The 26683-nt window shown below is 52.3% G+C and overlaps 1 protein-coding gene across 2 annotated transcripts in view; it reads right to left on the bottom strand.

Annotated features, from left to right (window-relative positions):
* chrne (cholinergic receptor, nicotinic, epsilon) overlaps window positions 1-26683 on the bottom strand; it is a 111539-nt gene that overhangs the window by 51185 nt on the left and 33671 nt on the right. For both annotated transcript variants that reach the window (XM_085977526.1, XM_085977527.1), the window contains exon 5: window positions 25845-26000. In XM_085977526.1, the coding sequence (XP_085833652.1) occupies window positions 25845-26000 (156 nt within the window). The remainder of the gene's footprint in view (window positions 1-25844; window positions 26001-26683) is intronic.

Below are 26683 nucleotides of genomic sequence, written 5' to 3'. Positions count from 1 at the left end.
CCCCAAGTCGGAACCGGGCGCTATTCCAGGGTGTGCCCGCCCCCGCTTGGGGCGCTGAAACTGAATTTCTGCGCTGTAGGCCCCGCTGCGCCACCCGCTGTGGTGCGGCAGGCTGCGGTACTGCAGGCCTCCTCCTTCTCTTAAGGTGGAGGTGCCTGCAACAGTGAGATCGCCGCTGGATTGTGCCGGCAAATGAGCCCGGCACCACGGAGAAGTGCCGGGCTCGCGGAAAGCAGCCGGCAATGCCGCGGGGGGGGGGCGGTGGAGGAGGCCGGGGAAGGAGGTGCGGGCAGGCGGCCGCCGAAAAAGCGGCCGGCCGCACCTCCACCTTAAAGCGCCCCAGTAGCGCAGCAGTACAGCCCCGTTTTTCAATCGCTGTTTGCGGCCGCTGCGGAAGAGGCGGCCGCAAATAAATATGGGGTTTGGGCCGGAAGCGGGGCGGAACCGGGGCACTGCGCACACCGATGACGTCATCGGTGTCGGCGCAGCGCTACCGGCTACCGCCGCCATTACCGCAGCGCTGAATATCAGCGCACCCTCTTACACTGGCGCAGAAACCCTATTTGGGCGGTAACTGGGCGCAAAGCCCACTGAATTTCTAGGCCTGAGTGTCTCCGCTTCCACCACTTCCGTCGGCAGCGAGTTCCAGATTCTCACCACTCGCTGCGTAAAAATGTTTCCCTCACATTCCCACCCCCTGTATCTCTTGCCCAAAACCTTAAATCTGTGTCCCCTAGTCCTTGTACCATCAACTAGTGGGAACAGCCTTTCCCTGTCTAGCCTATCCAAACCTGTCATAATCTTGTACACCTCGATCAAATCACCCCTCAACCTCCTTTGCTCTAATGAAAACAAATCCAGCTTCTCCAACCTGTCCTCGTAGCTAAGATCCCCCATCCCCGGAACCATTCTGGTAACTCTCCTCTGCACCCTCTCAAGGGCCTTCACATCCTTCCTAAAGTATGGTGACCAGAACTGGATGCAATACTCCAGTCCTTTTATCACAGCCCAGTCCTGTGAAGTCCCAATATACTGTGAGACCCTACACGTCTTAACAACAACAACTTGGATTTATGCAGCGCCTTTAACGTAATAAAACGTCCCGAGGCACTGCACAGCAGCGTTAACAAGCAAAACGTCCCGAGGCACATAAGGAGATATTAGGGCAGGTGACCAAAAGCTTGGTCACAGAGGTCGGTTTTAAGGAGCATCTTAATCATAATCAACTTTTATTGTGATTGTTAGTGCACAAGTGCAGTACAACGAAATGTAGACTTGCGGCTCCCGAGAGTGTACATTTAGATTAAGACATTTAAACATTCAACATACATTTGGCTTGTAATACATTAACATAAACATAACCATAATAAAGTGCATTGGCAGACGTGCAGGCTTTAGAGTTTATTTGTGGAGTTCAGTAGGATGACAGCCCTGGGAAAGAAGCTGTTCCTAAATCTGGTCGTACGGGTGCGAATGCATCTGTAGCGTCTCCCAGATGGTAGGAGGGTGAACAGACTGTGGCTGGGGTGGGTAGGGTCTTTGATGATGGACCGTGACCTCCGTAGACAGCGTTTCTGGTATATGTGCTCTATGGTCGGTAGCCGGGTGCCGGTAATGCGTTGGGCAGTTTTGACTACCCGCTGCAGGGCTTTCCGGTCATAGTAGCTACAGCTGCCATACCATACTGTGATACAGTTCGTCAGGATGCTCTCTATTGTGCAGCGGTAAAAGTTAGAGAGGATCAGGGGGAGAGAGAGGCGGAGAGGTTTAGGGAGGGAATTCCAGAGCTTGGGGCCTGGGTGGCTGAAGGCACGGCCACTGATGGTGGAGCAATGGAAATCAGGGTGTGGGCAAGGGGCCAGAATTGGAGGAGCGCAGATAACAAATGTGATGAAATATTCCATTCATCACTGCCTGTGACTGTGGTTGGTTTCAGGTTCCCCCTTACCATTGTATTGCCTGTGACTGTGGTTGGTTTCAGGTTTCTCCTCACCATTGTATTGTGTATTGGAATGTATGGAATGTGTTGTGTGTAGGGCTCCGCCCATACCTGGCCTCTATGTAAGCCAGCTCAGTCTGGCCTCACAGCCAGTACTGCAGACCTCCAGGGAAGATACCTCTCTCCACTGCGTGTTATCTTCTAAGTTAATAAAAGCCTTGTTTTGTTTCGCTAACATCGAGTCTCGGGATTATTGAGGCACATCAATTTTATTAACTTATTTTTCAACACAATGGATCAACTCCTGAAACCCGAACGTTTGGATTTGGATCAGCATGCTCCGGACGCATCAGCACGCTTCGGACACTGGTTTATGTGTATGGAATTCTTCCTGGACAATTCCGCAGCCATCAAAGACGCTACGGACGCTGCGAGTATGAAACTCGGAATTCTGCGGAATTGGGTAAGCCACCGGGTTTACCCCCTCATCCAAGACGCCGACACGTACCTGGCCGCCTGCGACATCTTAAAGGCGCATTACCAGCAGCCTACGAATGAGGTGTATGCTAGGCATCTGCTCGCCACTCGCGCACAGCGACCTGGGGAATCGGTGGAGGAGTTCCTAGGCACCCTGAAAATGCTTGGCAAAGACTGCAAGTGCCGAGATGTAAAAGCCGCAGTGTACACCGACGAGCTTGTTCGCGATGCCTTTATCACAGGCCTCAGCTCCACTTACATCCGGCAAAGACTGCTGGAAAAAACGGGATTGGACCTGAAACAGGCTGCGGACACCGCGCGATCCCTGGATGTGGCCCAGAGAAACTCGGACGCCTACTCTTCAGCCCGCGCCGTCCACGCCGCCACGTGTGCACCAAGGGCGCCGCCATCTTGGAAGGCATCTTCCCCGCCCGGCAGCCCGACACCGTCGGGGCCCCGCTCTCCCCCCAGAAGCCCTACGACAGCCGCGACGCGTCGGGGACCCAACTGCTACTCCTGCGGGCAGCCAAAGCACACCAGAAACCTGTGCCCGGCGAAAGGCACCACCTGCTTTAAGTGCGGTAAGAAGGGGCACTTTGGGAAGGTGTGCAGAGGGAACCCCGCTGGAAAACCAAAACCCGCCACCGCCGCGTGTACGCCGTGGGAGCGGCCATCTTGGACGCCATCTTGCCCGACCTCGTGGGGTCCGCCATCTTGTGAGGAGACAGCGCGGACGCCATCTTGTCTCGATCAGGGCCCTACAGTGGCATCGGTCACAGTGGACCAGACCAGGCCCCACCCGCTATCCAAATCAATGGTGGACATCGAGGTAAACGGGTGCGGGGTTAAATGTTTAATTGACAGTGGAAGCACGGAGAGTTTTATCCACCCGGAACTGGCACGACAACTCTCCCTAAAGGTGGTCCCTACTCGGGGTACCATCTCTATGGCTGATAAAACCCAGACATCGACCATTCTGGGTTACTGCACGGTACAATTGTCCGTTAACGGGACTGTATACGATAATTTTAAAGTATTAATCATGAAGAATCTATGCGCGAGCGTGATCTTGGGCCTGGATTTCCAGTGCAACCACCAAAGCATCACGCTCAAGTACGGTGGGTCCCAGCCGCCCCTCACAGTGTGCGGCCTGGCTACCCTGAAGGTAAAGCCGCCTTCGCTATTCGCGAACCTTACCCCTAACTGCCGGCCAATAGCGACCAAAAGCAGGAGGTACAGCTGGGAGGACAGGCGGTTTATCGCAACCGAGGTAGACAGGCTCCTGAAAGAGCGCATTATTGAATGCAGCAATAGCCCATGGCGCGCCCAAGTGGTGGTGGTAAGGGGTAGCGAGAAGAAACGGATGGTGATCGACTATAGCCAAACGATCAACAGGTACACCCAACTAGACGCCTACCCGCTACCCCGCATATCAGAAATGGTGAACCAAATCGCCCAATACCGGGTGTTCTCCACCATCGACCTCAAGTCAGCGTACCACCAGCTCCCTATCAGACCAGAGGACCACCCGTACACCGCCTTCGAGGCGAACGGACGCCTCTACCAATTCCTCAGAGTCCCCTTTGGGGTGACGAATGGGGTCTCGGTCTTCCAGAGGGAGATGGATCGCATGGTCGATGACCACCACTTGCAGGCAACCTTCCCCTACCTCGACAACGTCACCATCTGCGGTCACAACCAGCAGGATCACGACTCGAACCTCGAGAGGTTCCTGAAAACCGCACAAAAACTCAACCTCACCTACAACGAGGACAAGTGCGTTTTCAACACCACGCGCCTCTGCATACTAGGCAGCGTGGTGGAGAATGGGGAAATCGGACCAGACCCCGACCGATTGCGCCCCCTACGGGAGCTGCCCCTGCCCAACACTCCCAAAGCCCTGAAAAGGTGCCTGGGGTTATTTTCTTATTATTCCCAATGGGTCCCCAACTACTCCGACAAAGCCCGCCCCCTCTTGAAAGCATCCTCTTTTCCGCTCTCTGCTGAGGCCCACGCCACCTTCAAAAGCATTAAGCAGGATATTGAGCGGGCCACGCTACAGGCAGTGGACGAGAACACTCCCTTTCAAGTGGAAAGTGATGCGTCTGACTTTGCCTTGGCGGCCACCCTCAACCAGGCGGGGCGGCCCGTAGCTTTCTTCTCGAGGACCCTCCAAGGGCCCGAGATCAGACACTCCTCCGTGGAAAAGGAGGCCCAAGCCATCGTGGAGGCAGTGCGCCACTGGCGCCACTACCTAGCCGGCAAACGCTTCACACTACTTACCGACCAGCGGTCGGTAGCGTTTATGTTCAATAATAAACAGAGGGGGAAGATCAAAAATGATAAGATTCTTAGGTGGCGGATCGAGCTCTCCACCTTTGAGTATGACATCATTTACCGGCCAGGGGCCCTTAACGAATCCCCAGATGCCCTCTCACGAGGGATGTGTGCCAGCGCCACCGGGGATCGGCTACAGACCCTCCACAACGACCTCTGCCACCCAGGGGTCACGCGGCTGTTCCACTTCATAAAGTCCCGCAACTTACCCTACTCGATTGAGGAAGTTCGGTCTCTGACCAGGAACTGCCGCACTTGCGCTGAGTGCAAGCCTTGGTTCTACCACCCTGATAGAGCCCACTTAATCAAAGCTACACGGCCCTTTGAGCGGCTCAGCTTAGATTTCAAGGGCCCCCTCCCGTCCGTCGACCGCAATGTTTACTTCCTGAACATTGTGGACGAATACTCCCGGTTCCCATTCGCCTTCCCCTGCCCAGACATGACCAGCGCCACGGTCATTAAATGCCTCAACAGCCTGTTCTGCCTGTTCGGTATGCCGAGCTACATCCACACGGATAGGGGGGCGTCCTTCATGAGTGAAGAGCTACGCCAGTACATGCTGTCCAGGGGTATCGCCACGAGCCGTACCACCAGCTACAACCCCCGGGGTAACGGTCAAGTGGAGCGAGAGAACGGGACAGTATGGAAAGCAGTCACTCTAGCTCTAAGGACCAAGGGCCTCCCTATCTCCTGCTGGCAGGAAGTCCTCTCGGATGTGCTCCATTCGATACGGTCGCTATTGTGTACTGCCACTAATGCCACGCCTCACGAACGAATGTTTAGCTTCCCCCGGAAATCCACCTCAGGCGTATCCATGCCGTCATGGCTCTCCACCCCGGGTCCGGTATTCGTGCGAAGGCATGTGAGGGGCCATAAGACGGACCCTCTCGTGGAGCCAGTGCACCTACTCCACGCCAACCCCCAATACGCGTATGTCCAGCACGCCGACGGAAGGGAGGACACCGTGTCAATAAAAGACGTCGCCCCAGCCGGTAACGACAACAACCACGGCAATAGCAGCAACAACGACCACAGCAACTCTTACCCACCCACTACTCTTTCATCACCCCCGGAAGAACATCGACCAACGGCACCCCCACCAACTACCCCTTCAACAACCCTGGCGGCACCCCCGGCAGAGACCCAGGAGGCCACCGGGGACATCCAGCCGACACCCGCGACACCACAACAGCCACGTCGGTCGCAGAGGACTACCAAACCCCCGAACAGACTAAATCTATAGAAGGGGTGAATGTGATGAAATATTCCATTCATCACTGCCTGTGACTGTGGTTGGTTTCAGGTTCCCCCTTACCATTGTATTGCCTGTGACTGTGGTTGGTTTCAGGTTTCTCCTCACCATTGTATTGTGTATTGGAATGTATGGAATGTGTTGTGTGTAGGGCTCCGCCCATACCTGGCCTCTATGTAAGCCAGCTCAGTCTGGCCTCACAGCCAGTACTGCAGACCTCCAGGGAAGATACCTCTCTCCACTGCGTGTTATCTTTTAAGTTAATAAAAGCCTTGTTTTGTTTCGCTAACATCGAGTCTCGGGATTATTGAGGCACATCAACAAATCTCTGCATTAAAAAAAAAAATCCCTAACTTCTCCTTTGGTGACATTCTTAAATTTATGCCCTAGATTGCGTAGAATAGAATCACACGTGGTTCCCAGCTGGCTCAGCTACTCGACAAAGACCGAATTCTAATCGCCGAGCAGTGCCGAGCTCGAGGAGTGAGGTGGGCATTGCCGCGGTTTGGAGCATTGCATTGCTTTTCCAGAGGAACAAAACCCACTTCCGACCGTCCCTTTTGGTGTGAGGAGCAGGCACACGTAGGAAAGAGTTAATCTCCCGCCGGCTCCTCCTCCATCCGCAGCTGTAGAGCAGATCGGAAATGTTGGAAGGGGTTCAGTCACCAGTGATCTATCTGTGACTCCTATCAGGTATCCAGGGACTTGGCAGATGCATCCAGTAACAAGCATTGCAAAGACATTTATAGCAAGCTCACATACTGGCTGGAGCAAACTCAACTCTGTATTTCCCTGACTTCCGTTTGACTAACCAGCTCAGTTTTCAGCTGGAAGCGAATTTAATAACCTCACAAGTGGTGCCAGAATTCCCTAAGGATGTGAAGATATTCCCTTTTCCCCGTGTCACCATCCTACTTGACCCGTTGCCAGGATTATTGGGCCAGTCTTTCAGCCCGTTCAAAGAAAAAGTCCGTGGATTTATAGAGCACCTATCAGAGAATCACACCACACAGAAGGAGGCCATTCAGCCTACAGTGCCTGTGCCGGCTGTTTGAAAGAGCTCGCCAATTAATCCCGTTGACCTGCAAATGTCTCTATCCTGGAACAGAGGGCAGTGGAGTTTCGCCCTGTGACTCTATCCTGTAACAGAGGGCAGTGGAGTTTCGCCCTGTGACTCTATCCTGTAACAGAGGGCAGTGGAGTTTCGCCCTGTGACTCTATCCTGTAAGAGGGCAGTGGAGTTTCACCCTGTGACTCTATCCTGTAACAGAGGACAGTGGAGTTTCACCCTGTGACTCTATCCTGTAACAGAGGGCAGTGGAGTTTCGCCCTGTGACTCTATCCTGTAACAGAGGGCAGTGGAGTTTCACCCTGCGACTCTATCCTGTAACAGCGGACAGTGGAGTTTCACCCTGCGACTCTATCCTGTAACAGAGGACAGTGGAGTTTCGCCCTGCGACTCTATCCTGTAACAGAGGACAGTGGAGTTTCACCCTGTGACTCTATCCTGTAACAGAGGGCAGTGGAGTTTCGCCCTGTGACTCTATCCTGTAACAGAGGGCAGTGGAGTTTCATCCTGCGACTCTATCCTGTAACAGAGGACAGTGGAGTTTCGCCCTGTGACTCTATCCTGTAACAGAGGACAGTGGAGTTTCACCCTGTGATTCTATCCTGTAACAGAGGACAGTGGAGTTTCACCCTGTGACTCTATCCTGTAACAGAGGGCAGTGGAGTTTCACCCTGTGACTCTATCCTGTAACAGAGGGCAGTGGAGTTTCACCCTGTGACTCTATCCTGTAACAGAGGACAGTGGAGTTTCACCCTGTGACTCTATCCTGTAACAGAGGACAGTGGAGTTTCACCCCGTGACTCTATCCTGTAACAGAGGACAGTGGAGTTTCACCCTGTGACTCTATCCTGTAACAGAGGGCAGTGGAGTTTCACCCTGTGACTCTATCCTGTAACAGAGGACAGTGGAGTTTCGCCCTGTGACTCTATCCTGTAACAGAGGGCAGTGGAGTTTCACCCTGTGACTCTATCCTGTAACAGAGGGCAGTGGAGTTTCACCCTGTGACTCTATCCTGTAACAGAGGACAGTGGAGTTTCGCCCTGTGACTCTATCCTGTAACAGAGGGCAGTGGAGTTTCGCCCTGTGACTCTATCCTGTAACAGAGGACAGTGGAGTTTCGCCCTGTGACTCTATCCTGTAACAGAGGACAGTGGAGTTTCGCCCTGTGACTCTATCCTGTAACAGAGGGCAGTGGAGTTTCACCCTGTGACTCTATCCTGTAACAGAGGGCAGTGGTCTTTCACCCTGTGACTCTATCCTGTAACAGAGGGCAGTGGAGTTTCGCCCTGCGACTCTGTCCTGTAACAGAGGACAGTGGAGTTTCGCCCTGCGACTCTATCCTGTAACAGAGGGCAGTGGAGTTTCACCCTGTGACTCTATCCTGTAACAGAGGACAGTGGAGTTTCGCCCTGTGACTCTATCCTGTAACAGAGGGCAGTGGTGTTTCACCCTGTGACTCTATCCTGTAACAGAGGGCAGTGGAGTTTCGCCCTGTGACTCTGTCCTGTAACAGAGGACAGTGGAGTTTCGCCCTGTGACTCTATCCTGTAACAGAGGGCAGTGGAGTTTCACCCTGTGACTCTATCATGTAACAGAGGACAGTGGAGTTTCACCCTGTGACTCTATCCTGTAACAGAGGACAGTGGAGTTTCGCCCTGTGACTCTATCCTGTAACAGAGGGCAGTGGAGTTTCGCCCTGTGACTCTATCCTGTAACAGAAGGCAGTGGAGTTTCGCCCTGTGACTCTATCCTGTAACAGAGGGCACTGGAGTTTCGCCCTGTGACTCTATCCTGTAACAGAGGGCAGTGGAGTTTCGCCCTGTGACTCTATCCTGTAACAGAGGGCAGTGGAGTTTCGCCCTGTGACTCTATCCTGTAACAGAGGGCAGTGGAGTTTCACCCTGTGACTCTATCCTGTAACAGAGGACAGTGGAGTTTCACCCTGTGACTCTATCCTGTAACAGAGGACAGTGGAGTTTCGCCCTGTGACTCTATCCTGTAACAGAGGACAGTGGAGTTTCACCCTGTGACTCTATCCTGTAACAGAGGACAGTGGAGTTTCACCCTGTGACTCTATCCTGTAACAGAGGGCAGTGGAGTTTCACCCTGTGACTCTATCCTGTAACAGAGGGCAGTGGAGTTTCACCCTGTGACTCTATCCTGTAACAGAGGGCAGTGGAGTTTCGCCCTGTGACTCTATCCTGTAACAGAGGGCAGTGGAGTTTCACCCTGTGACTCTATCCTGTAACAGAGGGCAGTGGAGTTTCGCCCTGTGACTCTATCCTGTAACAGAGGGCAGTGGAGTTTCGCCCTGTGACTCTATCCTGTAACAGAGGACAGTGGAGTTTCGCCCTGTGACTCTATCCTGTAACAGAGGACAGTGGAGTTTCGCCCTGTGACTCTATCCTGTAACAGAGGGCAGTGGAGTTTCGCCCTGTGACTCTATCCTGTAACAGAGGACAGTGGAGTTTCAAATTCAAATTCAAATTCAAATCGCTTTATTGGCATGATAAGGTACATCTTATGTTGCCAAAGCATCAAAATACATTTATGGTTGAACACATAAACGCAGTTCTATTCATACAGTGTATAAAGAGGTATATCCCTGAGTGTATAAATATACATTCGCCTTGTTTATATATACTCTTTTCTTAGTTTACTGGTTGTCCCTCTGTTCATGGCAAGCTGTAACATAGAGTGCCGCCAGTGTTACACAGCTTCTCTCCTCCCCCAGTAGGAATGGGAGTTTTTGGTTGTCAGTCAGATTTCTGAATTCAGGGCATATTTGTGAGAATTTTTGGTAGAAATTCTCCCTGATGCCCTGATATTTTCCACAGGCTGTGAGGAAGTGCATCTCTGTCTCTACTACTCCCTGACTGCAGTGAGCGCATATCCTGTCTTCTCTTGGCAGCCTGGTCTGCCTGTGTCTGCCTTTTTCGATCGCTAGGCCATGTTCGCTAAGTCTGTACCTTGTCAAGGTTCTTCTCAGTTTGTTATCCTTTACCATGGTCAGGTAATCAGCTATGTTGTATTGTCTGTTTAGGGCCAAGTAGCAATTGAGTTTGCTTTGGGTTTTTGTTGTTTCTGCCCAATATGTCAGATATTTTTCCTTTTGCTTAGCGACGATTGTGTTGGGTCGAATTCTTTGTGTTACCCTGTCACTGTCCTGGGGCTGGTTATTGTTAGTGTTGTTAGTAGTTACTTCACTGAGTCCCAGGACTAGTTGACTGAGGGTATTCTTCTTTATGGTCAGCTCTTGGCATTTCAGGGCGTCGTAGTGATAGCATTGGGGGTTGCTCATTTGCAGGTGATTCCAAAATTTGGTGGCTCTTTTTTGGATAGTGATTATTAATGGATATTGGCCTAGTTCCGCCCTGCATGCATTGTTTACTGTTTTCCTTTGAGTCCGGAGGATACTTTTACAGAATTCTGCATGTAGGATCTCAATTGGGTGTTTGTCCCATTTTGCAAATTCTTGTTGTGTTAGTGGTCCCCATACCTCACTGCCATAGAGTGCAATTGGTTCAATTACTGATTTGAAAATTTTGAGTTTCACCCTGTGACTCTATCCTGTAACAGAGGGCAGTGGAGTTTCACCCTGTGACTCTATCCTGTAACAGAGGGCAGTGGAGTTTCACCCTGTGACTCTATCCTGTAACAGAAGGCAGTGGAGTTTCGCCCTGTGACTCTATCCTGTAATAGAGGGCAGTGGAGTTTCGCCCTGTGACTCTATCCTGTAACAGAGGGCAGTGGAGTTTCGCACTGTGACTCTATCCTGTAACAGAGGACAGTGGAGTTTCGCCCTGTGACTCTATCCTGTAACAGAGGGCAGTGGAGTTTCGCCCTGTGACTCTATCCTGTAACAGAGGGCAGTGGAGTTTCAACCTGTGACTCTATCCTGTAACAGAGGACAGTGGAGTTTCGCCCTCTGACTCTATCCTGTAACAGAGGGCAGTGGAGTTTCGCCCTGTGACTCTATCCTGTAACAGAGGGCAGTGGAGTTTCGCCCTGTGACTCTATCCTGTAACAGAGGGCAGTGGAGTTTCACCCTGTGACTCTATCCTGTAACAGAGGGCAGTGGAGTTTCACCCTGTGACTCTATCCTGTAACAGAGGGCAGTGGAGTTTTGCCCTGTGACTCTGTCCTGTAACAGAGGGCAGTGGAGTTTCGCCCTGTGACTCTATCCTGTAACAGAGGGCAGTGGAGTTTCACCCTGTGACTCTATCCTGTAACAGAGGGCAGTGGAGTTTCGCCCTGTGACTCTATCCTGTAACAGAGGGCAGTGGAGTTTCACCCTGTGACTCTATCCTGTAACAGAGGGCAATGGAGTTTCACCCTGTGACTCTATCCTGTAACAGAGGGCAGTGGAGTTTCGCCCTGTGACTCTGTCCTGTAACAGAGGACAGTGGAGTTTCACCCTGTGACTCTATCCTGTAACAGAGGGCAGTGGAGTTTCGCCCTGTGACGCTATCCTGTAACAGAGGGCAGTGGAGTTTCGCCCTGTGACTCTATCCTGTAACAAAAGGCAGTGGAGTTTCACCCTATGAATCTATCCTGTAACAGAGGGCAGTGGAGTTTCGCCCTGTGACTCTGTCCTGTAACAGAGGGCAGTGGAGTTTCGCCCTGTGACATCTATCCTGCAACAGAGGGCAGTGGAGTTTCACCCTGTGACTCTATCCTGTAACAGAGGGCAGTGGTCTTTCACCCTGTGACTCTATCCTGTAATAGAGGGCAGTGGAGTTTCGCCCTGTGAATCTATCCTGTAACAGAAGGCAGTGGAGTTTCACCCTGTGACATCTATCCTGTAACAGAGGGCAGTGGTCTTTCACCCTGTGACTCTATCCTGTAACAGAGGGCAGTGGAGTTTCGCCCTGTGACTCTATCCTGTAACAAAAGGCAGTGGAGTTTCACCCTATGATTCTATCCTGTAACAGAGGGCAGTGGAGTTTTGCCCTGTGACTCTATCCTGTAACAGAGGGCAGTGGAGTTTCACCCTGTGACTCTATCCTGTAACAGAGGGCAGTGGAGTTTCACCCTGTGACATCTATCCTGTAACAGAGGGCAGTGGAGTTTCACCCTGTGACTCTATCCTGTAACAGAGGGCAGTGGTCTTTCACCCTGTGACTCTATCCTGTAATAGAGGGCAGTGGAGTTTCGCCCTGTGAATCTATCCTGTAACAGAAGGCAGTGGAGTTTCGCCCTGTGACTCTATCCTGTAACAGATGGCAGTGGAGTTTCACCCTGTGACTCTGTCCTGTAACAGAGGGCAGTGGAGTTTCACCCTTTGACTCTATCCTGTAACAGAGGGCAGTGGAGTTTCGCCCTGTGACTCTATCCTGTAACAGAGGGCAGTGGTGTTTCGCCCTGTGACTCTATCCTGTAACAGAGGGCAGTGGAGTTTCGCCCTGTGACTCTATCCTGTAACAGAGGGCAGTGGAGTTTCGCCCTGTGACTCTGTCCTGTAACAGAGGGCAGTGGAGTTTCGCCCTGTGACTCTGTCCTGTAACAGAGGGCAGTGGAGTTTCACCCTGTGACTCTATCCTGTAACAGAGGGCAGTGGAGTTTCGCCCTGTGACTCTATCCTGTAACAGAGGGCAGTGGAGTTTCGCCCTGTGACTCTATCCTGTAACAGAGGGCAGTGGAGTTTCACCCTGTGACTCTATCCTGCAACAGAGGGCAGTGGAGTTTCACCCTGTGACTCTATCCTGTAACAGAGGGCAGTGGTCTTTCACCCTGTGACTCTATCCTGTAATAGAGGGCAGTGGAGTTTCGCCCTGTGAATCTATCCTGTAACAGAAGGCAGTGGAGTTTCACCCTGTGACATCTATCCTGTAACAGAGGGCAGTGGTCTTTCACCCTGTGACTCTATCCTGTAACAAAAGGCAGTGGAGTTTCACCCTATGATTCTATCCTGTAACAGAGGGCAGTGGAGTTTTGCCCTGTGACTCTATCCTGTAACAGAGGGCAGTGGAGTTTCACCCTGTGACTCTATCCTGTAACAGAGGGCAGTGGAGTTTCACCCTGTGACATCTATCCTGTAACAGAGGGCAGTGGAGTTTCACCCTGTGACTCTATCCTGTAACAGAGGGCAGTGGTCTTTCACCCTGTGACTCTATCCTGTAATAGAGGGCAGTGGAGTTTCGCCCTGTGAATCTATCCTGTAACAGAAGGCAGTGGAGTTTCGCCCTGTGACTCTATCCTGTAACAGATGGCAGTGGAGTTTCACCCTGTGACTCTGTCCTGTAACAGAGGGCTGTGGAGTTTCACCCTGTGACTCTGTCCTGTAACAGAGGGCAGTGGAGTTTCACCCTGTGACTCTATCCTGTAACAGAGGGCAGTGGAGTTTCGCCCTGTGACTCTATCCTGTAACAGAGGGCAGTGGTGTTTCGCCCTGTGACTCTATCCTGTAACAGAGGGCAGTGGAGTTTCGCCCTGTGACTCTATCCTGTAACAGAGGGCAGTGGAGTTTCGCCCTGTGACTCTGTCCTGTAACAGAGGGCAGTGGAGTTTCGCCCTGTGACTCTGTCCTGTAACAGAGGGCAGTGGAGTTTCACCCTGTGACTCTATCCTGTAACAGAGGGCAGTGGAGTTTCGCCCTGTGACTCTATCCTGTAACAGAGGGCAGTGGAGTTTCGCCCTGTGACTCTATCCTGTAACAGAGGACAGTGGAGTTTCACCCTGTGACTCTATCCTGTAACAGAGGGCAGTGGAGTTTCGCCCTGTGACTCTGTCCTGTAACAGAGGGCTGTGGAGTTTCACCCTGTGACTCTGTCCTGTAACAGAGGGCAGTGGAATTTCACCCTGTGACTCTATCCTGTAACAGAGGGCAGTGGAGTTTCGCCCTGTGACTCTATCCTGTAACAGAGGGCAGTGGAGTTTCACCCTGTGACTCTATCCTGTAACAGAGGGCAGTGGAGTTTTGCCCTGTGACTCTGTCCTGTAACAGAGGACAGTGGAGTTTCACCCTGTGACTCTATCCTGTAACAGAGGACAGTGGAGTTTCGCCCTGTGACTCTGTCCTGTAACAGAGGGCAGTGGAGTTTCACCCTGTGACATCTATCCTGCAACAGAGGGCAGTGGAGTTTCACCCTGTGACTCTATCCTGTAACAGAGGGCAGTGGTCTTTCACCCTGTGACTCTATCCTGTAATAGAGGGCAGTGGAGTTTCGCCCTGTGAATCTATCCTGTAACAGAAGGCAGTGGAGTTTCGCCCTGTGACTCTATCCTGTAACAGATGGCAGTGGAGTTTCGCCCTGTGACTCTGTCCTGTAACAGAGGGCAGTGGAGTTTCACCCTGTGACTCTATCCTGTAACAGAGGGCAGTGGAGTTTCGCCCTGTGACTCTATCCTGTAACAGAGGGCAGTGGTGTTTCGCCCTGTGACTCTATCCTGTAACAGAGGGCAGTGGAGTTTCGCCCTGTGACTCTATCCTGTAACAGAGGGCAGTGGAGTTTCGCCCTGTGACTCTGTCCTGTAACAGAGGGCAGTGGAGTTTCGCCCTGTGACTCTGTCCTGTAACAGAGGGCAGTGGAGTTTCACCCTGTGACTCTATCCTGTAACAGAGGGCAGTGGAGTTTCGCCCTGTGACTCTATCCTGTAACAGAGGGCAGTGGAGTTTCGCCCTGTGACTCTATCCTGTAACAGAGGGCAGTGGAGTTTCACCCTGTGACTCTATCCTGCAACAGAGGGCAGTGGAGTTTCACCCTGTGACTCTATCCTGTAACAGAGGGCAGTGGTCTTTCACCCTGTGACTCTATCCTGTAATAGAGGGCAGTGGAGTTTCGCCCTGTGAATCTATCCTGTAACAGAAGGCAGTGGAGTTTCACCCTGTGACATCTATCCTGTAACAGAGGGCAGTGGTCTTTCACCCTGTGACTCTATCCTGTAACAAAAGGCAGTGGAGTTTCACCCTATGATTCTATCCTGTAACAGAGGGCAGTGGAGTTTTGCCCTGTGACTCTATCCTGTAACAGAGGGCAGTGGAGTTTCACCCTGTGACTCTATCCTGTAACAGAGGGCAGTGGAGTTTCACCCTGTGACATCTATCCTGTAACAGAGGGCAGTGGAGTTTCACCCTGTGACTCTATCCTGTAACAGAGGGCAGTGGAGTTTCGCCCTGTGACTCTATCCTGTAACAGAGGGCAGTGGAGTTTCACCCTGTGACTCTATCCTGTAACAGAGGGCAGTGGAGTTTTGCCCTGTGACTCTGTCCTGTAACAGAGGACAGTGGAGTTTCACCCTGTGACTCTATCCTGTAACAGAGGACAGTGGAGTTTCGCCCTGTGACTCTGTCCTGTAACAGAGGGCAGTGGAGTTTCACCCTGTGACATCTATCCTGCAACAGAGGGCAGTGGAGTTTCACCCTGTGACTCTATCCTGTAACAGAGGGCAGTGGTCTTTCACCCTGTGACTCTATCCTGTAATAGAGGGCAGTGGAGTTTCGCCCTGTGAATCTATCCTGTAACAGAAGGCAGTGGAGTTTCGCCCTGTGACTCTATCCTGTAACAGATGGCAGTGGAGTTTCGCCCTGTGACTCTGTCCTGTAACAGAGGGCAGTGGAGTTTCACCCTGTGACTCTATCCTGTAACAGAGGGCAGTGGAGTTTCGCCCTGTGACTCTATCCTGTAACAGAGGGCAGTGGTGTTTCGCCCTGTGACTCTATCCTGTAACAGAGGGCAGTGGAGTTTCGCCCTGTGACTCTATCCTGTAACAGAGGGCAGTGGAGTTTCGCCCTGTGACTCTGTCCTGTAACAGAGGGCAGTGGAGTTTCGCCCTGTGACTCTGTCCTGTAACAGAGGGCAGTGGAGTTTCACCCTGTGACTCTATCCTGTAACAGAGGGCAGTGGAGTTTCGCCCTGTGACTCTATCCTGTAACAGAGGGCAGTGGAGTTTCGCCCTGTGACTCTATCCTGTAACAGAGGGCAGTGGAGTTTCACCCTGTGACTCTATCCTGCAACAGAGGGCAGTGGAGTTTCACCCTGTGACTCTATCCTGTAACAGAGGGCAGTGGTCTTTCACCCTGTGACTCTATCCTGTAATAGAGGGCAGTGGAGTTTCGCCCTGTGAATCTATCCTGTAACAGAAGGCAGTGGAGTTTCACCCTGTGACATCTATCCTGTAACAGAGGGCAGTGGTCTTTCACCCTGTGACTCTATCCTGTAACAAAAGGCAGTGGAGTTTCACCCTATGATTCTATCCTGTAACAGAGGGCAGTGGAGTTTTGCCCTGTGACTCTATCCTGTAACAGAGGGCAGTGGAGTTTCACCCTGTGACTCTATCCTGTAACAGAGGGCAGTGGAGTTTCACCCTGTGACATCTATCCTGTAACAGAGGGCAGTGGAGTTTCACCCTGTGACTCTATCCTGTAACAGAGGGCAGTGGTCTTTCACCCTGTGACTCTATCCTGTAATAGAGGGCAGTGGAGTTTCGCCCTGTGAATCTATCCTGTAACAGAAGGCAGTGGAGTTTCGCCCTGTGACTCTATCCTGTAACAGATGGCAGTGGAGTTTCACCCTGTGACTCTGTCCTGTAACAGAGGGCTGTGGAGTTTCACCCTGTGACTCTGTCCTGTAACAGAGGGCAGTGGAGTTTCACCCTGTGACTCTATCCTGCAACAGAGGGCAGTGGAGTTTCGCCCTGTGACTCTATCCTGTAACAGAGGGCAGTGGTGTTTCGGCCTTTGACTCTATCCTGTAACAGAGGGCAGTGGAGTTTCGCCCTGTGACTCTATCCTGTAACAGAGGGCAGTGGAGTTTCGCCCTGTGACTCTGTCCTGTAACAGAGGGCAGTGGAGTTTCGCCCTGTGACTCTGTCCTGTAACAGAGGGCAGTGGAGTTTCACCCTGTGACTCTATCCTGTAACAGAGGGCAGTGGAGTTTCGCCCTGTGACTCTATCCTGTAACAGAGGGCAGTGGAGTTTCGCCCTGTGACTCTATCCTGTAACAGAGGACAGTGGAGTTTCACCCTGTGACTCTATCCTGTAACAGAGGGCAGTGGAGTTTCGCCCTGTGACTCTGTCCTGTAACAGAGGGCTGTGGAGTTTCACCCTGTGACTCTGTCCTGTAACAGAGGGCAGTGGAGTTTTGCCCTGTGACTCTGTCCTGTAACAGAGGACAGTGGAGTTTCGCCCTGTGACTCTATCCTGTAACAGAGGGCAGTGGAGTTTCACCCTGTGACTCTATCCTGTAACAGAGGACAGTGGAGTTTCGCCCTGTGACTCTGTCCTGTAACAGAGGGCAGTGGAGTTTCGCCCTGTGACTCTATCCTGTAACAGAGGGCAGTGGAGTTTCGCCCTGTGACTCTATCCTGTAACAGAGGGTAGTGGAGTTTCGCCCTGTGACTCTATCCTGTAACAGAGGGCAGTGGTGTTTCGCCCTGTGACTCTATCCTGTAACAGAGGGCAGTGGAGTTTCACCCTGTGACTCTATCCTGTAACAGAGGGCAGTGGAGTTTCACCCTGTGACTCTATCCTGTAACAGAGGGCAGTGGAGTTTCGCCCTGTGACTCTATCCTGTAACAGAGGGCAGTGGAGTTTCGCCCTGTGACTCTATCCTGTAACAGAGGGCAGCGGAGTGTCGCCCTGTGACTCTATCCTGTAACAGAGGGCAGTGGAGTTTCACCCTGTGACTCTATCCTGTAACAGAGGGCAGTGGTCTTTCACCCTGTGACTCTATCCTGTAACAGAGGGCAGTGGAGTTTCGCCCTGTGACTCTATCCTGTAACAGAGGGCAGTGGAGTTTCACCCTGTGACTCTATCCTGTAACAGAGGGCAGTGGAGTTTCGCCCTGTGACTCTGTCCTGTAACAGAGGACAGTGGAGTTTCACCCTGTGACTCTATCCTGTAACAGAGGGCAGTGGAGTTTCGCCCTGTGACGCTATCCTGTAACAGAGGGCAGTGGAGTTTCGCCCTGTGACTCTATCCTGTAACAAAATGCAGTGGAGTTTCACCCTATGACTCTATCCTGTAACAGAGGGCAGTGGAGTTTCGCCCTGTGACTCTATCCTGTAACAGAGGGCAGTGGAGTTTCACCCTGTGACTCTATCCTGTAACAGAGGGCAGTGGAGTTTCACCCTGTGACATCTATCCTGTAACAGAGGGCAGTGGAGTTTCACCCTGTGACTCTATCCTGTAACAGAGGGCAGTGGTCTTTCACCCTGTGACTCTATCCTGTAATAGAGGGCAGTGGAGTTTCGCCCTGTGAATCTATCCTGTAACAGAAGGCAGTGGAGTTTCACCCTGTGACATCTATCCTGTAACAGAGGGCAGTGGTCTTTCACCCTGTGACTCTATCCTGTAACAGAGGGCAGTGGAGTTTCGCCCTGTGACTCTATCCTGTAACAGAGGGCAGTGGAGTTTCACCCTGTGACTCTATCCTGTAACAGAGGACAGTGGAGTTTCACCCTGTGACTCTATCCTGTAACAAAAGGCAGTGGAGTTTCACCCTATGACGCTATCCTGTAACAGAGGGCAGTGGTGTTTCGCCCTGTGACTCTATCCTGTAACAGAGGGCAGTGGAGTTTCGCCCTGTGACTCTATCCTGTAACAGAGGACAGTGGAGTTTCACCCTGTGACTCTATCCTGTAACAGAGGGCAGTGGAGTTTCGCCCTGTGACTCTGTCCTGTAACAGAGGGCTGTGGAGTTTCACCCTGTGACTCTGTCCTGTAACAGAGGGCAGTGGAGTTTCACCCTGTGACTCTATCCTGTAACAGAGGGCAGTGGAGTTTCGCCCTGTGACTCTATCCTGTAACAGAGGCCAGTGGAGTTTCACCCTGTGACTCTATCCTGTAACAGAGGGCAGTGGAGTTTTGCCCTGTGACTCTGTCCTGTAACAGAGGACAGTGGAGTTTCGCCCTGTGACTCTATCCTGTAACAGAGGGCAGTGGAGTTTCACCCTGTGACTCTATCCTGTAACAGAGGACAGTGGAGTTTCGCCCTGTGACTCTGTCCTGTAACAGAGGGCAGTGGAGTTTCGCCCTGTGACTCTATCCTGTAACAGAGGGCAGTGGAGTTTCGCCCTGTGACTCTATCCTGTAACAGAGGGTAGTGGAGTTTCGCCCTGTGACTCTATCCTGTAACAGAGGGCAGTGGTGTTTCGCCCTGTGACTCTATCCTGTAACAGAGGGCAGTGGAGTTTCACCCTGTGACTCTATCCTGTAACAGAGGGCAGTGGAGTTTCACCCTGTGACTCTATCCTGTAACAGAGGGCAGTGGAGTTTCGCCCTGTGACTCTATCCTGTAACAGAGGGCAGTGGAGTTTCGCCCTGTGACTCTATCCTGTAACAGAGGGCAGCGGAGTGTCGCCCTGTGACTCTATCCTGTAACAGAGGGCAGTGGAGTTTCACCCTGTGACTCTATCCTGTAACAGAGGGCAGTGGTCTTTCACCCTGTGACTCTATCCTGTAACAGAGGGCAGTGGAGTTTCGCCCTGTGACTCTATCCTGTAACAGAGGGCAGTGGAGTTTCACCCTGTGACTCTATCCTGTAACAGAGGGCAGTGGAGTTTCGCCCTGTGACTCTGTCCTGTAACAGAGGACAGTGGAGTTTCACCCTGTGACTCTATCCTGTAACAGAGGGCAGTGGAGTTTCGCCCTGTGACGCTATCCTGTAACAGAGGGCAGTGGAGTTTCGCCCTGTGACTCTATCCTGTAACAAAATGCAGTGGAGTTTCACCCTATGACTCTATCCTGTAACAGAGGGCAGTGGAGTTTCGCCCTGTGACTCTATCCTGTAACAGAGGGCAGTGGAGTTTCACCCTGTGACTCTATCCTGTAACAGAGGGCAGTGGAGTTTCACCCTGTGACATCTATCCTGTAACAGAGGGCAGTGGAGTTTCACCCTGTGACTCTATCCTGTAACAGAGGGCAGTGGTCTTTCACCCTGTGACTCTATCCTGTAATAGAGGGCAGTGGAGTTTCGCCCTGTGAATCTATCCTGTAACAGAAGGCAGTGGAGTTTCACCCTGTGACATCTATCCTGTAACAGAGGGCAGTGGTCTTTCACCCTGTGACTCTATCCTGTAACAGAGGGCAGTGGAGTTTCGCCCTGTGACTCTATCCTGTAACAGAGGGCAGTGGAGTTTCACCCTGTGACTCTATCCTGTAACAGAGGACAGTGGAGTTTCACCCTGTGACTCTATCCTGTAACAAAAGGCAGTGGAGTTTCACCCTATGACTCTATCCTGTAACAGAGGGCAGTGGAGTTTCGCCCTGTGACTCTGTCCTGTAACAGAGGGCAGTGGAGTTTCACCCTGTGACTCTATCCTGTAACAGAGGGCAGTGGAGTTTCGCCCTGTGACTCTATCCTGTAACAGAGGGCAGTGGAGTTTCACCCTGTGACTCTATCCTGTAACAGAGGGCAGTGGAGTTTCACCCTGTGACTCTATCCTGTAACAGAGGGCAGTGGAGTTTCGCCCTGTGACTCTATCCTGTAACAGAGGGCAGTGGAGTTTCACCCTGTGACTCTATCCTGTAACAGAGGGCAGTGGAGTTTCGCCCTGTGACTCTATCCTGTAACAGAGGGCAGTGGAGTTTCGCCCTGTGACTCTATCCTGTAACACAGGGCAGTGGAGTTTCGCCCTGTGACTCTATCCTGTAACAGAGGGCAGTGGAGTTTCGCCCTGTGACTCTATCCTGTAACAGAGGACAGTGGAGTTTCACCCTGTGACTCTATCCTGTAACAGAGGGCAGTGGAGTTTCGCCCTGTGACTCTGTCCTGTAACAGAGGGCAGTGGAGTTTCGCCCTGTGACTCTGTCCTGTAACAGAGCGCAGTGGAGTTTCACCCTGTGACTCTATCCTGTAACAGAGGGCAGTGGAGTTTCGCCCTGTGACTCTATCTTGTAACAGAGGGCAGTGGAGTTTCACCCTGTGACTCTATCCTGTAACAGAGGGCAGTGGAGTTTCGCCCTGTGACTCTATCCTGTAACAGAGGGCAGTGGAGTTTCACCCTGTGACTCTATCCTGTAACAGAGGGCAGTGGTGTTTCGCCCTGTGACTCTATCCTGTAACAGAGGGCAGTGGAGTTTCACCCTGTGACTCTATCCTGTAACAGAGGGCAGTGGAGTTTCGCCCTGTGACTCTATCCTGTAACAGAGGGCAGTGGAGTTTCGCCCTGTGACTCTATCCTGTAACACAGGGCAGTGGAGTTTCACCCTGTGACTCTATCCTGTAACAGAGGGCAGTGGAGTTTCGCCCTGTGACTCTATCCTGTAACAGAGGGCAGTGGAGTTTCGCCCTGTGACTCTGTCCTGTAACAGAGGGCAGTGGAGTTTCGCCCTGTGACTCTATCCTGTAACAGAGGGCAGTGGAGTTTCACCCTGTGACTCTATCCTGTAACAGAGGGCAGTGGAGTTTCGCCCTGTGACTCTATCCTGTAACAGAGGGCAGTGGAGTTTCACCCTGTGACTCTATCCTGTAACAGAGGACAGTGGAGTTTCGCCCTGTGACTCTATCCTGTAACAGAGGGCAGTGGAGTTTCACCCTGTGACTCTGCCCTGTAACAGAGGGCAGTGGAGTTTCACCCTGTGACTCTATCCTGTAACAGAGGGCAGTGGAGTTTCGCCCTGTGACTCTATCCTATAACAGAGGGCAGTGGAGTTTCACCCTGTGACTCTATCCTGTAACAGAGGGCAGTGGAGTTTCACCCTGTGACTCTATCCTGTAACAGAGGGCAGTGGAGTTTCGCCCTGTGACTCTATCCTGTAACAGAGGGCAGTGGAGTTTCGCCCTGTGACTCTATCCTGTAACAGAGGGCAGTGGAGTTTCGCCCTGTGACTCTATCCTGTAACAGAGGGCAGTGGAGTTTCGCCCTGTGACTCTATCCTGTAACAGAGGGCAGTGGAGTTTCGCCCTGTGACTCTATCCTGTAACAGAGGACAGTGGAGTTTCGCCCTGTGACTCTATCCTGTAACAGAGGGCAGTGGAGTTTCGCCCTGTGACTCTATCCTGTAACAGAGGGCAGTGGAGTTTCGCCCTGTGACTCTATCCTGTTACACAGGGCAGTGGAGTTTCACCCTGTGACTCTATCCTGTAACAGAGGGCAGTGGTCTTTCGCCCTGTGACTCTCTCCTGTAACAGAGGGCAGTGGAGTTTCGCCCTGTGACTCTATCCTGTAACAGAGGGCAGTGGAGTTTCGCCCTGTGACTCTATCCTGTAACAGAGGGCAGTGGAGTTTCACCCTGTGACTCTATCCTGTAACAGAGGGCAGTGGAGTTTCGCCCTGTGACTCTATCCTGTAACAGAGGGCAGTAGAGTTTCACCCTATGACTCTATCGTGTAACAGAGGACAGTGGAGTTTCGCCCTGTGACTCTATCCTGTAACAGAGGGCAGTGGAGTTTCACCCTGTGACTCTGTCCTGTAACAGAGGGCAGTGGAGTTTCACCCTGTGACTCTATCCTGTAACAGAGGGCAGTGGAGTTTCACCCTGTGACTCTGTCCTGTAACAGAGGGCAGTGGAGTTTCACCCTGTGACTCTGTCCTGTAACAGAGGGCAGTGGAGTTTCGCCCTGTGACTCTATCCTGTAACAGAGGGCAGTGGAGTTTCGCCCGTGACTCTATCCTGTAACAGAGGGCAGTGGAGTTTCGCCCTGTGACTCTATCCTGTAACAGAGGGCAGTGGAGTTTCGCCCTGTGACTCTATCCTGTAACAGAGGGCAGTGGAGTTTCGCCCTGTGACTGTATCCTGTAACAGAGGGCAGTGAAGTTTCGCCCTGTGACTCTATCCTGTAACAGAGGGCAGTGGAGTTTCGCCCTGTGACTCTATCCTGTAACAGAGGGCAGTGGAGTTTCACCCCGTGACTCTATCCTGTAACAGAGGGCAGTGGAGTTTCGCCCTGTGACTCTATCCTGTAACAGAGGGCAGTGGAGTTTCGCCCTGTGACTCTATCCTGTAACAGAGGGCAGTGGAGTTTCGCCCTGTGACTCTATCCTGTAACAGAGGGCAGTGGAGTTTCGCCCTGTGACTCTATCCTGTAACAGAGGACAGTGGAGTTTCTTCCTGTGTCTCTATCAGTGGGACGAGCTGAAGTGCTCTTGCAGAGGGCCGGCATGGACTCGACGGGCCGAATGGCCTCCTACTGTGCTGTAACCGTTCTACGAATCTATGAAATGTTTCCTTTTCAAGTTTATATCCAATTCACTTTAAAAGCTAGAATTGAATCTGCTTCCAGGCAGCGGATTCCAGATCAGAACAACTCGCTGCGCCAATCAATTTCTCCTCATTTACCCTCGAGTTGTTTTGCCAATTACCTTAGATCTGTGTCCTCTGGTTACCGATCCTCCTGGCAGTGGAAACACTGTCTCCCCATCTATCTAAACCCCTATTATTACACTTCACAATTTTGAACACGTCTACTAAATCTCCCCTTAACCTTCTCTGCCCTAAGGAGAACCCAGCTTCTGAACCCTCCCCAAGGCCTTGACACCCTTCCTGTAGTGCGGTGCCTAGAATTGGACACAATACAGGAAACTCTCGATTTACCGGCACCTAAATAACCGGAAATCCCTGTTAACCGGCAAAATTCAGGAGTAGATTCCGGTAAGTTTTACTTCATATTAGTGGCCGTTCCTGGATCTGTGGCTGTGTAACTGGGGTTCCTGCACTTGTTGCTAAGCAACAGGGACGCTTGGTCTGTGGCCGGAGTTCCTGCACATGTTGCTAAGCAACAGGGAAGCCTGGATTTGTTGCTGTGTACGGAGCTCTCGTACCTTTTAAAACTATACCTCTCTGTAATCCGGACTTTTTGATAAACCGGCACTGTAGTGTATGTACCTTTAAGAGGAACTATGTTTTTTTGAAGCCCCTGTGTACTGTAGTACCGGTAGTGACCACTCGGGTATATAAGCCTGTATAGCGTCTTGTATAGTTAGTTCACCTCCAGACTTTGTTCAGTAAACACTTGTTAAATCAACTCCTGCATTCCGTGTCTCCATTAACACACGGATTCAACAGGCACCACGCCGGTCCCGTCAGTGCCGGATAATAAAGAGTTTCCTGTACTCCAGCCGAGGCCTAACCAGTGATTTATAAAGGGGATTATTCAGGACACCCCAAACCACTTTACTGCAAATGAAGTACTTTTTGAAGTGTAGTCACTGTTGTAATGTACAATCGCGGCCGCCAGTTTGCGCACAGCAAGCTCTCACAAACAGCAATGTGATAATGATCAGATCATCTGTTTTTAGTGATGTTGGTTGAAGGATAAATAATGGCCAGGACACCGGGACGAACTCCCCTGCTCTTTTTCGAAATAGTGCCATGGGATCTTTTACATCCACCTGAGAGGGCAGACGGGGCCTCGGTTTAACGTCTCATCCGAAAGGTGGCACGTCTGACAGTGCGGCGCTCCCTCAGTACTGCCCCTCCGATGGTGAAGCACTCCCTCAGTACTGCTCCTCCGACAGTGCGGCGCTCCCTCAGTACTGCCCCTCCGACAGTGCGGCGCTCCCTCAGGACTGCCCCTCCGACAGTGCGGCGCTCCCTCAGTACTGCCCCTCCGACAGTGCGGCGCTCCCTCAGTACTACCCCACCGACGGTGCGGCACTCCCTCAGTACTACCCCTCCGACAGTGCGGCGCTCCCTCAGTACTGCCCCTCCGACAGTGGGGCACTCCCTCAGTACTACCCCTCTGACAGTGCAGCGTTCCCTTAGTGCTGCCCCTCTGACAGTGCGGCACTTCCTCAGTACTGCCCCTCCGACAGTGCGGCACTGCCTCTCCGACAGTGCGGCACTCCCTCAGTACTGCCCCTCCGACAGTGCGGCGCTCCCTCAGTACTGCCCCTCCGACAGTGCGGCGCTCCCTCAGTACTGTCCCTCCAACAGTGCCGCGCTCCCTCAGTACCGCCCCTCCCACAGTGCAGCGCTCCCTCATCACTGCCCCTCCGACAGTGCGGCGCTCCCTCAGTACTGCCCCTCCGACAGTGTGGCGCTCCATCAGTACTACCCCTCCGACAGTGCGGCGCTCCCTCAGTACTGCCCCTCCGACAGTGCGACGCTCCCTCAGTACTGCCCCTCCGACAGTGCGGCGCTCCCTCAGTGCTGCCCCTCCGACAGTGCGGCGCTCCCTCAGTACTGCCCCTCCGACAGTGTGGCGCTCCCTCAGTACTGCCCCTCCGACAGTGCGGCGCTCCCTCAGTACTGCCCCTCCGACAGTGCGGTGCTCCCTCAGTACTCCCCCTCCGACAGTGCAGCGCTCCCTCAGTGCTGCCCCTCCGACAGTGCGGCACTCCCTCAGTACTGCCCCTCCGACAGTGCGGCGCTCCCTCAGTACTGCCCCTCCGACAGTGCCGCGCTCCCTCAGCACTGCCCCTCCGACAGTGCGGCGCTCCCTCAGTACTGCCCCTCTGACAGTGCGGCGCTCCCTCAGTACTGCCCCTCCCACAGTGCGGCACTCCCTCAGTACTGCCCCTCCGACAGTGCGGCGCTCCCTCAGTACTGGCACTGGGAGTGTCAGCCTGGATTTTGTGCTCAAGTCTCGGGATTGGTTATGAAACGCTTTGGGACATCCTGAGGTTGTGAAAGGCACTATAGAAATGCAAGAACTTTAAAAACTTTATAATATTACATTAAGTACCTAAAATGGAATTTTAATTTTTGGGCTATCAGATGCCGAAGAGCTGAAGATTGACCAGATCGCAACCCGTTAAATAGGGAGCGTTTGTGGACATTAGAATAGACTCAGTGGCAGCTCGGATGCGGAAAGCCGTCTGTGGTGCGTGGGGTGTTAACTTGCCTCCTCTTTATCTTCAATCTAATCCTTGTCTTGGGCACTTACCTGAAGACGAGGGAACAGTTTTGCCAGTCGAATGGGAAATAAGTCACGGCAATAGGACAGGCACTTCGATATATAGCAGGCGGCAGCCAGTATATACCGCCATCATTGGAGAGAAGTACGTTAGCGAAGTAAGCAATTTCAAACTGACCATCAACGCTACAGAGAGGGAGAGAGAGAGAACGCAGCAGTCAGGACACTGCAAGACCTTCCATCATTCACATAGTGTCACAGGATAACAGAGAGCTGGGAGTGTGTTACAGGATAACAGAGAGCTGAGAGTGTGTTACAGGACAATATTGAGCTGGGAGTGTGTTACAGGATCATAGTGAGCTGGGAGTGTGTCACAGGATAACAGAGAGCTGGGAGTGTGTTACATGATAATAGTGAGCTGGGAGTGTGTCACAGGATAACAGAGAGCTGGGAGTGTGTCGCAGGATAACAGAGAGCTGGGAGTGTGTCGCAGGATAACAGAGAGCTGGGAGTGTGTCACAGGATAACAGAGAGCTGGGAGTGTGTTACAGGATAACAGAGAGCTGGGAGTGTGTCACAGGATCAGAGTGAGCTGGGAGTGTGTCGCAGGATAACAGAGAGCTGGGAGTGTGTCGCAGGATAACAGAGAGCTGGGAGTGTGTCACAGTATAACAGAGAGCTGGGAGTGTGTCACAGGATAATAGAGAGCTGGGAGTGTGTCACAGGATCATAGTGAGCTGGGAGTGTGTCACAGGATAATAGTGAGCTGGGAGTGTGTCACAGGATAACAGAGAGCTGGGAGTGTGTCACAGGATAACAGAGAGCTGGGAGTGTGTTACAGGATAACAGAGAGCTGGGAGTGTGTCACA

This window comes from Somniosus microcephalus, unplaced genomic scaffold, assembly GCF_052327205.1.
Source record: "Somniosus microcephalus isolate GS21.2 unplaced genomic scaffold, FLI_Smic_1.0 unresolved_chr4, whole genome shotgun sequence".
NCBI classification, from domain to species: domain Eukaryota; kingdom Metazoa; phylum Chordata; class Chondrichthyes; order Squaliformes; family Somniosidae; genus Somniosus; species Somniosus microcephalus.
The sequence above is the reverse complement of the archived record's forward strand: the minus strand, read 5'-3'. Positions and strand labels throughout refer to the sequence as shown.